The sequence below is a fragment of the Anguilla anguilla genome, chromosome 4 (genome assembly GCF_013347855.1).
Source record: "Anguilla anguilla isolate fAngAng1 chromosome 4, fAngAng1.pri, whole genome shotgun sequence".
Lineage (NCBI taxonomy): Eukaryota > Metazoa > Chordata > Actinopteri > Anguilliformes > Anguillidae > Anguilla > Anguilla anguilla.
In genome coordinates, this window is record NC_049204.1 from 53,424,162 (window position 1) to 53,437,203 (window position 13,042).

The 13,042-nt window shown below is 42.2% G+C and overlaps 1 protein-coding gene across 5 annotated transcripts in view; it reads left to right on the forward strand.

Annotated features, from left to right (window-relative positions):
• relch (RAB11 binding and LisH domain, coiled-coil and HEAT repeat containing) overlaps positions 1-13,042 on the forward strand; it is a 37,737-nt gene that overhangs the window by 4,225 nt on the left and 20,470 nt on the right. For 4 of the 5 annotated variants that reach the window (XR_004764779.1, XM_035413237.1, XM_035413235.1 and 1 more), the window contains exons 2-10: positions 5,074-5,163; positions 8,657-8,728; positions 8,847-8,902; positions 9,076-9,189; positions 9,374-9,565; positions 9,884-9,972; positions 10,264-10,545; positions 11,293-11,368; positions 12,066-12,161. Coding sequence is in view for 4 of the 5 variants with exons in the window: in XM_035413237.1 (XP_035269128.1) it covers positions 5,074-5,163; positions 8,657-8,728; positions 8,847-8,902; positions 9,076-9,189; positions 9,374-9,565; positions 9,884-9,972; positions 10,264-10,545; positions 11,293-11,368; positions 12,066-12,161 (1,067 nt within the window). In the remaining variant the exon portion in view is untranslated. The remainder of the gene's footprint in view (positions 1-5,073; positions 5,164-8,656; positions 8,729-8,846; positions 8,903-9,075; positions 9,190-9,373; positions 9,566-9,883; positions 9,973-10,263; positions 10,546-11,292; positions 11,369-12,065; positions 12,162-13,042) is intronic. The other variant, XM_035413238.1, reaches the window with a different exon arrangement.

Below are 13,042 nucleotides of genomic sequence, written 5' to 3' on the forward strand. Positions count from 1 at the left end.
GCCATTTGCAGGTGGGACTCAGGGGTTCTCTGTGTGCAGATTCTCTGTGCATGGCTAATTGCCTATCTGTGTTAGGTATTGTGGAGGCCAGCTGAGCTCCAATAGGCACTGCTTTATAACGCTATAAGTAGTGTTGTAGGGGAAAGGCTTGGCTCCCTGCCGGGGGGGGTAGCAGATGGTTCCGACCACACCTCTATTATGGAAAGCTTTATTCAGGATGTCTTAATACATTCATGGTTCTCCTAAGACAATGCATTGTGCCTTCTTGGCCAGCCTCTGGTAAATAAATGCAAACTGCCTGTGTAAACACAGAGGTCCTTGCTAAGTAGCTAAAAGCTGACACAAAATTGTGAAGATGATTACATTTTTCCAGTTATCCTGTGCCTATTGATGCTGTGTTATAGCCTAAATCACAAGCTCTTGGGGACAGGATCTGCCCTGTACAGCAGTCTGTGGTCAAAATGGGAGGGGAGATATTGATTGTTTTGATCGTTTTGGTTCTGAATTATGTTGGTCTTGATACGCTTCGTTCTTCAGAATTAGTTACAGTAGCAGTTTTTCTTTGCCACAGAGCAAACCTATTTGCCAAGTGGTGTAGGCTATGTAGGCTATCTGTTGTAGCCTATGTGTCTTTACCTTTTTCATTTCTTTAAGTGACCTCAGTAACATGTGCATTATTAGCGATGACTGCCGACACCTGAAAGCATATTTCAAGTAATTGGAGGTAAGGGGAGAAAAAAACAAGATCTCTAAATATGGAAATGCTCAATGTACATTGATAATGTTGCATGTAAACTGAGTGCATGGTGATTACGGTGCGATTCATGGTTCTGAATGGCCTGGGTGTCTCTCAGAGTCTACTGCACATTCCTTCATTTCTCACACCATTTTTACAGCCCACAATGGCCAGTGGTACACGCACAGCCTGCTGGACTTGTTGAGCTAGAGCCGTTTCATTGCCTGAGCTGTGCTTTATGAGAAGACTCCTGTGGACTGGCTGAAAGTAATAGACTGTGCCTGCGGCTTTTATAAAAGAACACTTACAGCTGGTCCAGAGTTACTGCTATCGCAGTCCGCTTCATCTGTATCGCTGAGTAATGAATTGCTGCATGGGATATGGTTTGTGTTTTTCTTCTTTGAAAAACATGGTGGTTGTCACCGCTAGCACCAAACACACGCTTTTGCGTAAGTGTCGGGAGAAAAAGAAGCTTGTTTAAGTTTGTTGTGAAAGCTCAAGGGCGACGGCACCCTGTTCTTAGATTGAATTTTCGCCTCGGTGTTCATGTTTCCAGATTGTGTCAGCATCCCGTCCCAGTCCTCCCTTCAGATTCCTGGAATTGTGATGTGTGATCTCCAAACATCTGAAACATTTGTCAGGCCCTGCACATGCCATCAGCAGGGTGTTTGTGATGCAGTGACCTTACGTTGGGCCTCATTCACGAAACGTGTAGGCCTATGTGTAAACCGCGTGTAAGAACGTTTCCAAGAACATTTTGACGTTGATCATTTTTTTCTTGTCTGTATTTGTTCATGGCTGTTTCTTTATGCAAATCACATGAACAGGGTTGCACATAAAATTTACAACCAGTCAGCATCCATCATTTCATACACCTGGGATATGCACAAAAACAAAGGTTTGCACACGTGTCGTGAATTCGCCTACATATTGTTTTTTTGTAGGAACATTTTTGAGAACAAATGTAAGAATAATTTAAGAAACGTTTTGTGAATGAGGCCCATTGAGTTTACAGTTGGCAGCTGAAACCTTGTGCATGATAATACATGGGGAAAAAAAGGAAATGTCATGTTTGCCTTGTATGGGCTTCATTGGCATAAACTGTATTCAAAGATGATGTCTTAATGAGAGTAATTATGTTATTGATTCTGTTTCCTGAAATATCCCTTTAGACTCTGCCCCACTCAGTCTATAGAGTTCCCCACTTAGAGTTCACTATCTGAAAGTTGCCTAACTCTTGGTAATTGTGATACAGGTTTTCGCTAACAGGACTTTTCAATTATCCCAATTTGGAGGCCATGTGACAAATTATACAATTTCTCATGACTGATTTCTGAAGGTTGGAATGCTTTGTTTTCTGGCTTGCTGTCAGAAGCAAGCCATTGATGTATGATGTATGATGTAGCTATAATTGGACATTTTGGTTTTTAAAAAACATGGTTACAATAAGAGACCACTTAGATCCAATTCTGATATTGTGGTCAGTCAATGTCAGAATTACACTAAATTACGTTGCTGATGTGTTAGTGCAATCTTCTCTGCAAAGTATTTGATGTTAGTCATGTCAGTGTATCGCAAATTAAGTTTCTTTTTATAGAGATTTTTATATTTAATAATGGACCTTCTTTGTCTAGTTCTGAATTGCATTTTTGATTTGTGTTAGGCTATATCATGGGTTTTATTGAAACTATTACTTGTGCTTGTTCTGAAAAGGTTTAAAATGAAGAGCTCCTTAAATTACAGGTCATATAGTGAGGCCGGGGAAACACTGATTCATTTATTTATTTGTTGAACAACGCTTAGTGACACAGATTAGGTTCTGTCTACAGTAAAGAACTGAGATTTAGGCTACTCAGATTTACACTTTCTTTTCAGTGATTTATTCACCCTTGATTGTCTGAGTGACTTCATATAGCCTACATTAGAAAAAGTAAGACAAAGGAAACCACAACCCATGACATTCCTGCGTCGTACAGTATTGTTTCTTTCTATATGGGTCAGGACCCAAGATGGCTCGCGGTAGTGTGCGAGATGGGTCTTGGAATGAGTCTGTAGTCCACTAGGCTATGCTAGTGTGTGTATCTGATGGGTCCCCTGAAAAGGTACTACATTTCTATATTAGGTGCTGATGTGAAAAAGTTCTTGTAATTTGGGTCTTGATATTAAACATTTTAAGAATGAGTGCTGTACAGTAACAGCAGACTTATCAACTTATTTCTCTGTAGTGTTTTATTTCGGCAATATGACTGCTTTCCATTGTAACTGTCATATGCTTTGCAAATGACCTTTTATAAGCGTTTCTAACGAATAAAGAAGCAGGCAAAAAGCACCATGTTGAGCTAGCTGTCCCTCACAATTAACATACAGCTTATTTTTCTATTTAGAAAAGTGAGTTTCAGTAAACCGCAAACTGTAGGTTATATTAATAACAACCCATGTATTGTGTGAAAAGGGGTTTTAATAGGTTAAATGTAGCTGAACATTAGTAACCTGACTTTTACCATCCCCCCTCAACCTGTTTGACAACAACTCCATTCAGCTGTGACATTCTCACTTTGTCCACGCCCCGTGAAGGAGTTTCTAGGGCAAGAAGTCAAGTTTGCTAAAGCTCCAGTTCAAGGCAGAGACAGGCACTCTGCACACAACAGTGTACGCCCTTCATTTCCACTGGAGAAGTAGGCCTCAGTCACGCCGCTGAAACAGGGAGAGTTGCAGTTGTCAAGGAAACCGTTTAGCGCACAACTGTGTTCTTTGTGTGGGAAGTCCAGTTTCCGGGACAGCCCTCTGTTGTAACTGCCCTTGTGAACTCCTAACGCTGTAGCCGCTGTACGTTGTGTGTGTCTAGGTTTATTGTATGTGCTTGCATGTGGGGGGTGTATGAGAGGGCATGTAAACAGATTGTGGGTAATTTGTAGGACATTGACATTGATGTAGTATGATAACATTTTTTTTTTAATGCGGAAAAAAAAAGAAAACATTTAAATGGCCTGGGAAAAAAATTGCCACTTGGCTTTACAGTTCACCAGAAAACATACCATGAGCCCTCCTTACAGTAAATGCAATTTGAAAACTTTATTTCTGTGGGTTAAGAAGAAGCTGTGTGTTTATTTTCCAGTGGCAGATAGTGTACTGTGTATGCCGACTGGTTCGTCCTCTCTGGAGGGTCCCTGGCTGTTTAGCTGGGCTCTGTGTCCAGCCCTTAAACGTAGAAACAGGTTTGTCTCTGTCCTCCCACTGAATGGACAGATGGAAGTGTCCCTGGCCTGCCTCAAGACCCTCAGCCATGCCAGAGAAAGGTCTGACTCTAATGTCCACCACATCACTGTGTAGCCTAATTGCTGCCCCAGTTCTGCGTATCTGTGGGTATGCATGCACAGCTCCATGTTGCCGTGCAGCGGCGTTAGCATTTTCTACTGCAGAGGTTTCATTGTACCGTCTCAAAAACTTGAGTTGCATGCATGGTTATTTGTGGAACCTGCGTTCTTCAAAAACCTTTGGGGGGAAGAAAATAGTGATCTTGTGACAAGAAACTGGCTTGAAATGAAAAGGTGAACTGTCTTTAAGGTAGATCATTATGTTTGAACTGCGTTCACTCTTCAGGTAGGCTTTGGTAGCGGAAGTCCTTGCGATGCGGTGGGGTCGGATGCCATGGCAGGCAAAATAAGTGGATTCCTACGGTAATGGAGGCTAGTATGAAACATCCCGGGCGTTCCCAGGGCTAGCTGTAAATCATTGCCGGAAATATCAGCAATGTCAACAACCTGGAAGCAATAGCCTAATTCTAGACTGCATTTGGTTTGACTTTCTTCCAAAGTTGCATCTTATTATTCTGCTGGCATAGAGGCTGATACGCATTCTAGGCTCTGCCCCAAGTGCTTGTAATTTCCTTTCAAGAAATAAAAGTTGGAACGGTTAGTAAAGTGATTACCACTTAGGCCTAGTGCTTTCTGTTCTTGACGCATCTGTAATGAAATGGAGCAAATTAATTTGCTGCCGTTGAAAGTGCCATTTAACCGGCGATGCATAATCCTGACGGTACAGTGTTTCCCTGCGGTGAGATCAGAATATCACTTCAGTAACTCATACGCAAAACTGATATTTCATAACAAATATTTCATTAGAAATATCAGTTCAGTTGGCAAACTCTCAAACTTTTGCAAGTGAGCATTAGCCTTGTGGCCACCTGCAAATAATTGAGTAACAAGTCTCAATGATTTCGAAACTGAAGTCACCAAATTCAAACTGGAAGATGTTATATTACAGAGAAATGATACGGACCATAATGACCATGAATCTGAAGGACTGCTGTGATTTTTCGATCCTTTCTATTGTTCCAGATCGAGCTGGCAGCATCAGCACCCTGGACTCCCTGGACTTTGCCCGGTACTCGGACGATGGGAACAGGGAATCGGACGAGAGAGTCGCAGGTAAGGAGAGCTGTCTGTCCGGTGGTAAGTGTGGAGCACAGTGCCACGCCCATAAAATGGACCCTGATGGCATGGACACAGGCAGAGGCGTTCAGTGCAGACTTCACGGTGTGCCGCAGTGATAAACCGGTGTTATGGGTTCGTTGAATACCTGACTACTGTACAGTTGCACAACAAGCATGATAAATCCTGCTTACTACTGTCCCATATAAGTACTGCTCACCTCAGAAAAGTTTCAGTTATTTACAATAGGAAAACTCCTGCAGACTCTGATTTATAAGGCTTTGATACTATTCCCTTGAATACTGAAAAGATGTTGCATAGTATTACTGAACACATTTCACAACATGCTGGTACCAGATCAGAATTATTGAAACCCCTGATAAAGATGACCAAAAAAAGAAGGCTGTATAAAATAAATTGTCATGTCATCCTTGCAAAGGGAGGGTACACAAAGTATTGAAAAATGGGGTTCCAATACTTTTGATACCTGTCTTTTTTCAGAAGGAGAATTGTTTTTGTGAATTATTACTACTTGAAAATGAAAAACAAAACTTTTTAATGGAGTACATTAGTATAATGAAAAATAATTTCCCCATTTTTTGAGCATGGGATATAGCTAGCCCATTACCTGTGTTATTTTCTGCAGCCTTTTTGCTCATTTTTATCAAGGGTGCCAATAATTGTGGACCTGAGTGTACTATATGCCCCTTAAAATACTGGTGGCTTTTGAAGTGTTTGGATTTACTGTACCAAACCATTAGGCACTCTCTTTTCTTGTTCCTCAACCACACCCAAGCACTAGTTTCTGCATTTTACAGAAATCGGAGTGGTCAGCTGACCATAGTCATTCCTGAATGGCCGTCTGTCTGGGAATCTCATGTGATCAGGTCTCATGGTTGCCCGCCTACGGTGCCAGAGCTTCAGACTCTCCGAAGTCCCGTGATATTTCCTGAAAGATTGTTCTGCTTCGCACTGAATCATTTATTTCTCAGGACGTCCACCGTCTTTATATTTGTGTGAAGGGGGACCTGGGGCTTCTCTGTTGAACTGCTTAGAGACGCCGCTCCTTGTAGACTGGTTTGTGTCTGGGAGGCATCCCAGAATGTCAGTGCTTCATTTACACGCTCTCTGCGAGACGTCCTGTTCCATGGAAGCCCTGCGTCCCAGGACGAGGCAGTTAATTGAAGCTGACAGCCCTGTTTTTCATTTGTGGCTCGTTTGCTACAGATCGTGTCATTCATTGTTAAAATCTTTCTTTTTTTCTTTAAAGACAACACACAGCAGTAATCTCAGCTGGCCTTCTCAGCAGGCACCATTAAAGATCAGAGCAAATGAGATTAGCTAACCAAATGAGGGGAACATTTTCTTTTACTCTCTTTCCTTAATTTGTGCATGTGTATAGTTCCCTTTGAAATTTACATTTTTGTGCCATAAACTGCCTAGTTTTTACAATATTTAACATCAAAAAACAAATGGATGGTGTCCAGATATAATTCTGGAGTCGAAATGACTTGAATAAAAACGACCAGGCACTTGATAACCAATGATGTAACTGTGTGTGAATAGGGTCATTGGCACACCATCTTCCAAAATCATCCACTTTTAATGATAGTGTTTTTGCTGTGTATGGAAGTTTGAAGTGTCCACTACACAGTATTTAAGGCAATTTAACAGTAACAGAGATGTGTAGTGGCTGTTTTATTGTTTTCCTTACACGCGGGAAGTTATTTTGTATTGTGGTGACGGTCTAATAGGCTATATTGTGTGGCTTTGTGAAAGCTCCCTTGGTGCACTGTGAAGGAACTGTTTCAGCAACATTGAGTCGGTTACAAATGAAATTGATGCATTTTTAAGATGAAAAATGAAGTAAAAGCAGCCATTTAGTAAATAGGTTGTGTATGTTCAGTATGAGGGAAAGATCAAGGAACCATGCAGCAGAGAACACTGTGCATTGTGCGCTCCTAGCTGAAAGCAGTATGGTGCCTCCATACCTCCAATCTGGCCTGTCTTTGAAGAAAACAAATGCTTCTTCTCACAATACTACATGCCCTGGCTGTCTGACTCTGGGTTTTTCTGGCTTTCTGATGTATTTTAAACAAAGGGGTATTTCTTTTTCCAATACTGGACTACACGCCATGCAAACTAGCAATCCCGCTGCTAACTCTCACCTCTTTCTGTTTGTTCTAAACTTGTGCCATCTGTTGCATTTGCATTTTGTGCATCGTTGATCCGCACTGAAATCTAGCTTCTGAAGCAATGGTCCTCAAAGTGAACTCCTCGCCCGGTTTCCTTTTCAAGTTGTTTTTCCTGCCGGGCGAGACTCCCATTGTCTCTCTCCTGTCGGACGATGTGATGTCACTGCCTGTCTATTGAGTAATGCAAGAAAAACTTCAGAAGGAAATTAGACATCGAGGAGGTCCCTTTCTGTGTTTTAGTGAGAACTAGCTTCACCAAAGGGCGTTCCACTCATTTTGAGAGGAAGAGGATTTTGATTGGTTGCGGATCACCGGTGCACAGCCATGCAACGTGTGCTCTTCCCTCCATGCTTCTCTCCAAATCCGTTCTTTTGTGTTTCCTGAAAGTTGCTGTCGAAGCAACGGGGATTGCTGCTCTCTCGGGGCGTTCCGTATTAATGTTTTAACCCTGTTCTGCACAGCTTTGCAGTGTGATGATTCTGTGTGTCATTAAACGGTGCAAAGCATACTGGGCCGTTTATGTTTCACCTTTTTTTCACGCAGAATTTTTAATGATACGCTTCGCCGCAGTTACAGCCAGAGTGTGGTTGTTGTCTCAGCGCTGACAGTGTAGCAAGAATATGTAGCTTGTCCTACCTGATGCAGCACTTTCAAGGGTAAATATGATGCTATGGACACTACATTCAGGAGCAAGTAGAGTTCTTTAAAATCTTACATTTCCCAAACTGGCTCATAGACTATATTGCAAAATTAGTTTTTTCAAGTACTGTACATGCAGCATTACTCACTTGAAGCTGAAGTACTATTAATTCCATTATTCGTAATGTTCCTCAATTCAAGTTTTGGGTGTTGGCCTACAGTTTCTACACAAGCGGCAGAAGAACTTGAATGCAGTGACTTGTAGGCACAGCTCAGCACTCATAATCCAGCCACTGATTGGTCCGTCTCACGCCGCATTCTGATTGTAAAGATCCCTGGTCAGACAGCAGATAGCATTTGACAAAAAAAGCTGAAAGTCCCGTCTGCAAGTATGGAGACTTCACCAGTCTGCTTTCCCAGCAGCCTCTGCTGCATGCGTACATGAGTTCCATAGTTTGCATGTTCCTCTGTTTATCTTATTTTTGATTTCTTTATTTTTGTTTTATTTTTTGTTTGGCTTCTTAAAGAGTGTACTGCTTTTGTTTAATTTGGTTTTTCATGCCCATCCTTGTTTTTTTTGTTTCTTTCTTTTGTTATTTCCTTGTTCCCTTTTCTTGGTTGGATGCCTGTGTGTGTTTAATCCACTCCCTGTCCAGTCCTGGAGTTTGAACTACGGAAAGCCAAGGAGACCATTCAGGCTCTGCGCGCCAACTTGACTCAGGCAGCAGGTGGCGTACTTTACACTTTTACTACTTCAGTCTTTCTGCTTTGAAAGCCCCTCAAGCTCCCTGGGCCAGGTGAATGGATGGAGACCAACCAGCAGATGTGCTTCTCTTTCTTTTACAGAGAGCGAAGTTGCCTCGCAAGAACGAAAGAACCTTAAATCAAGCCCTGAAATTCAGGTGGGAATCAATTTGTACTTTTTTTTTTTTTGCTTGTATATAAATAACTGAATATTCATGATTTCTCTTTTCTAATTAAAACATAGTTTTCATTTAGTTTTTAAATCAATTATAGTATTATGAATCGGTGTTAAAGCAGTTTGCTTAATACATGCATCTTGTCTCCTCTCCAGGAACCTATCCGTCCTCTTGAAAAAAGAGCACTGAATTTTTTAGTCAATGAATATTTATTGAAAAATAATTACAAGCTTTCGTCCATAACGTTCTCAGATGAAAATGATGATCAGGTAATTGTAATTATTTCTATGTAATGCTGTTTTGACTGATGCTGCATCTCTCATAATCTCTCCTGTTTTCTGGGAATCACTGTACATTTGTGCCAATACCACTGTTCTTGTTCCTATTAGAGCTCTGATGCCAAGCTATTTTGTACATCATGAATGACTAAAAATGATGTGGTTGTATCTGCAGGATTTTGAGGTATGGGACGATGTAGGATTGAACATTCCAAAACCACCTGACCTCCTGCATCTGTATCGAAACTGCGGCACTAGCCTAACCTCGCCTAAGGAAACTGTAGACATTGCCATTGGGGTGGAGGCTGAGGAGCTGCTTGGGAACTATATTACCCAGGAGGCCTTGCAGAACATTGAACTTGTGCAGGTATATCATCAGAGACAACCTATCTGCATGTATATATGCTCATACCTTGGTCGCATATATCATTATGCAAAAATTACTGTGTAATCATATTCTTATGGTATTGAATCTTGAATTTGTTTTAGTGTATCCTGACTAAATTTGATTAGATTAAGTAATATTAATTAAAAATAATTCCATAGAGTTAATTTGTCCCCTCCTAGTCCTCTTGATAAATGCGCCTCAGCATGTCTTTGTAAAGATGGTGTTTTGATTTAACACTGTGACCATGTCTGCTTAACGGCTGTTTTGACACTGTGCCAATGTTCTGTCAACTTTCAGTCCGCAGTCGTCCAGGAGCTGGAAGAGCAGATAAGCCAACTGAACAGTGAGAAGCAGAGTCTGGCTGAACAGATCAAGAAGCTGCAGAGGTATGCTGGGCAGTGAGGGGACAGGCAGGTGTGCTGGCTCTCAGAATGCCCTTTCCAATGTGGCAGCCAACCACTGCCGCTGTGGGGCAGCTGGCCACAGAAGCCATGCTTTTGCCCTCGTGTCAACACTTTGCTACTGTGAGCTGGAAACAGTCCTTAATCAGACACCAGAAGCCTCGTTATAACGCCAAAAAATACTGTTTACACATAATACGGTGGCCTGGTTGTGAGGTAGGCAGCGTGGCGAATCGTGATCAGATAGCTGTGAGCGAGTTGCCCTCTGTTTTCCAGCGACATCCAGGCCCTGAAGAAGAACATGTCCATTCCTCCGGCCTGTCCGGCAGAGTCGGGCAATCGCAAACCAGATCAAGTGCCTGACACCGCCCCCCTGGATAACGGACAGTACCTGGACGTCAGGGGGACCACAGAGTGCAACGACGTCACGGACTCGCCGGCTTTAAACTCGAACACGCACGCCGCCCTGCCCACCTCTCCGCCCACAAACCCACACGCTAAGTTAAAAGAGCAGGCTGCCCCGAGTAAAGGGCCTGTACCGTTTGACCAGCCAAACCGGTGAGAGTCCCACAGGATGCCACAGAGCGGTTCTGGTGCTTGCAGAATTGCCTTCAATTCTAATCTTGCTGAAAATCAATCAGCAAGAGTTAAGATGGCGTCTGTGTGTGAACATGTTAGTTCTTGTAACTATATTTTTCCCCCATTGGCTGGAGTGACTGGTTCTGCCACCACATTCTAAGGGATTATACTGCTGGAAGCCATACTAACATTCTTGTTCAGAATTCTCATGAGAAAATGTCAGTTTACTGCTTGCTGAGCTGCTGCACAGTGTCACAGGGTCTCCCATTTCCTTAGTGGCACATTTTTTTTTCTGTCAGGCATTTTAGGATTTTCTTTTAGGATTTTAGAAGACTGTTTGTAAGAACCGTAATGTGTCATTGTTCTGCAGCAGGAGCAGGTACACAACATTCAAATAGAAATAATAATGTGATGTGTATGACAGATCAACCAATAGAGGGAGCTGCAGGTCTAGGAAAATGGAAAGGTCTGCAGCTATGGTAGTTTTGTTAGTGAGAATCAGTTTCTTCAGTTTCTGGCCTGTTGTAAAGAGTGTAGATTTGAATACCCTGTTCGGGTGGCTGGTTAAGTGCCACTATATAGCTGTGAGGGTTCATGGCTGATATGTTCTTAGTGTGCTTTTCCCTTCTTTAAACAGGATCAGGATCTCAATTTGCTAATTTGCTACCTGGTCTAAAACACAGAGACAGAGAGATTTTAAACTGCAATACATCCTTCTCTTTTCAGAACGCTGTCTCCTGCATTTCACCAAGCACTTTTATCTTTCTGCCGAATGTCTGCTGACAGCCGCCTTGGCTCTGAGGTGAGACTGGTCAGATTTCCCATGCTGGACATATTCAAACCGTGTGCGCCCTGACTACATTGGCAGGAAGTGTTTGTACTGTTCCACTGCTGGTGTTACCTAACAGGAAGCATCGAAACAAAGGCAAATTCAACATCTTTAACGGAAATAGAATTCAAATTCTCAGCAGCCCAGTCTGCGGGATTAGCTGAGGCCATGTTTGCCATAAATGGTGTGCGACCTGCTGATTGAAGCACTGTTGTTTATTAACACTATTCACAGTTCTGAAATCACTCAGCCAATGTCCAGCATCAACCCATATGGCTGTTTCTTTGGAAACCCCATTTATGTAGACCTGTCTACAGTGTATTTGCTAATGTAGTGAAGTAGAAAGGTGACCTTGTAAAAGCTAAATAAAAAATAAATAAATTATTTAGCGATATTTTAAGCTGTTCAGTTTTTCCCTTATTAATAAGGCTAGTGTTCAATATAGATAGTGCATTTTGTCCTTAAGTATAAGAATAGAATTTAAGCTCATTTTAAGTAGTCTGTGTCCGTGATTAGTCAGGAATATGCTGTTTGCAGTGTCCTGTGAGACAGGGCTCGACCCCCGTGCAAGCCATTTAACCACCGGCACTAAACTGTAGCTGTGACGCCCACTGTAACCCAGCGACTCTACGGTAACCCACCAGTAACCCCACCCCTCATCCCTGTGCAGGTGTCCCGCATCGCGGACAGCGAGGAGAGCCTCATGCTCATGCTGGGTCGCTGCCTTCCCCACATCGTCCCCAACGTGCTGCTCGCCAAACGAGAGGTAACGACCCACCGCCATCGCCCTGCCGCCACCGCCGGCTCCGGCCTCCATTCCCGCCGTGGCGCTCTTCTTCGTCGTTGGCTTTATATCTTCCGTTTGAAAATCTGCCTTGATTTGACTGTTTTCACCTATGCTCATTTCTTCCCCGACTTTTGTGTCCATTACTTTCAATCATTTTCTTACTTTCCGTGCATGCCTCTCTGCTCCTAGAGAATGGTTGTGCACCTGTGCCAGGTGAGTGGAACGGTTCTGCATGCTGTCACCTTTTCCGTTTGACCCCTGTTGGTTTTTCGGCCAGCTAGCTGCTTCGCTCATTGTTTTCTGCTTCATTAATTATTGATTGGCTAAAATGGCCCCTACTAGCTTTTATAACTGATTGGCTGAGATGGTCCAGCCTATATCTTTTATCACGGATTGGCAAAGATGGTCCTTATTTTCCCCATTTGTTACATATTGGCCAAGACTGTCCTGACTAGCATTTTTAATTACACTGTCCCAACCAGCTAAGGCTTATTCACTTATCAAATGCGTGAATAAGCCTTAGCTTTTTTTAGATTTTTTTACCATCATAAAATGGTAACAAACAAAATAATTTGTAAGAAAGGGGAATGAACATGTACTGCATTTGGAATAAAAGTTGGGAAAAGTCATAATAAAGTAATGTTGTTTAGAAATGCATACTAATAGTAAAGAGTAACATACTAATGTATTTCACTGTTCATTACCTCTAGACATCTGTTCCCTGTATTTGATTATAGTCTTGTTTTGAGTTGTTCTGAGTCAGATTTGCTGCTTTATATTTCCAAACATTTCTAAAGTCCATACAATCTTTTCTGTTTAATAAGTTCTATGCCAAATATGAAAGTCTGGTTGTACATTTT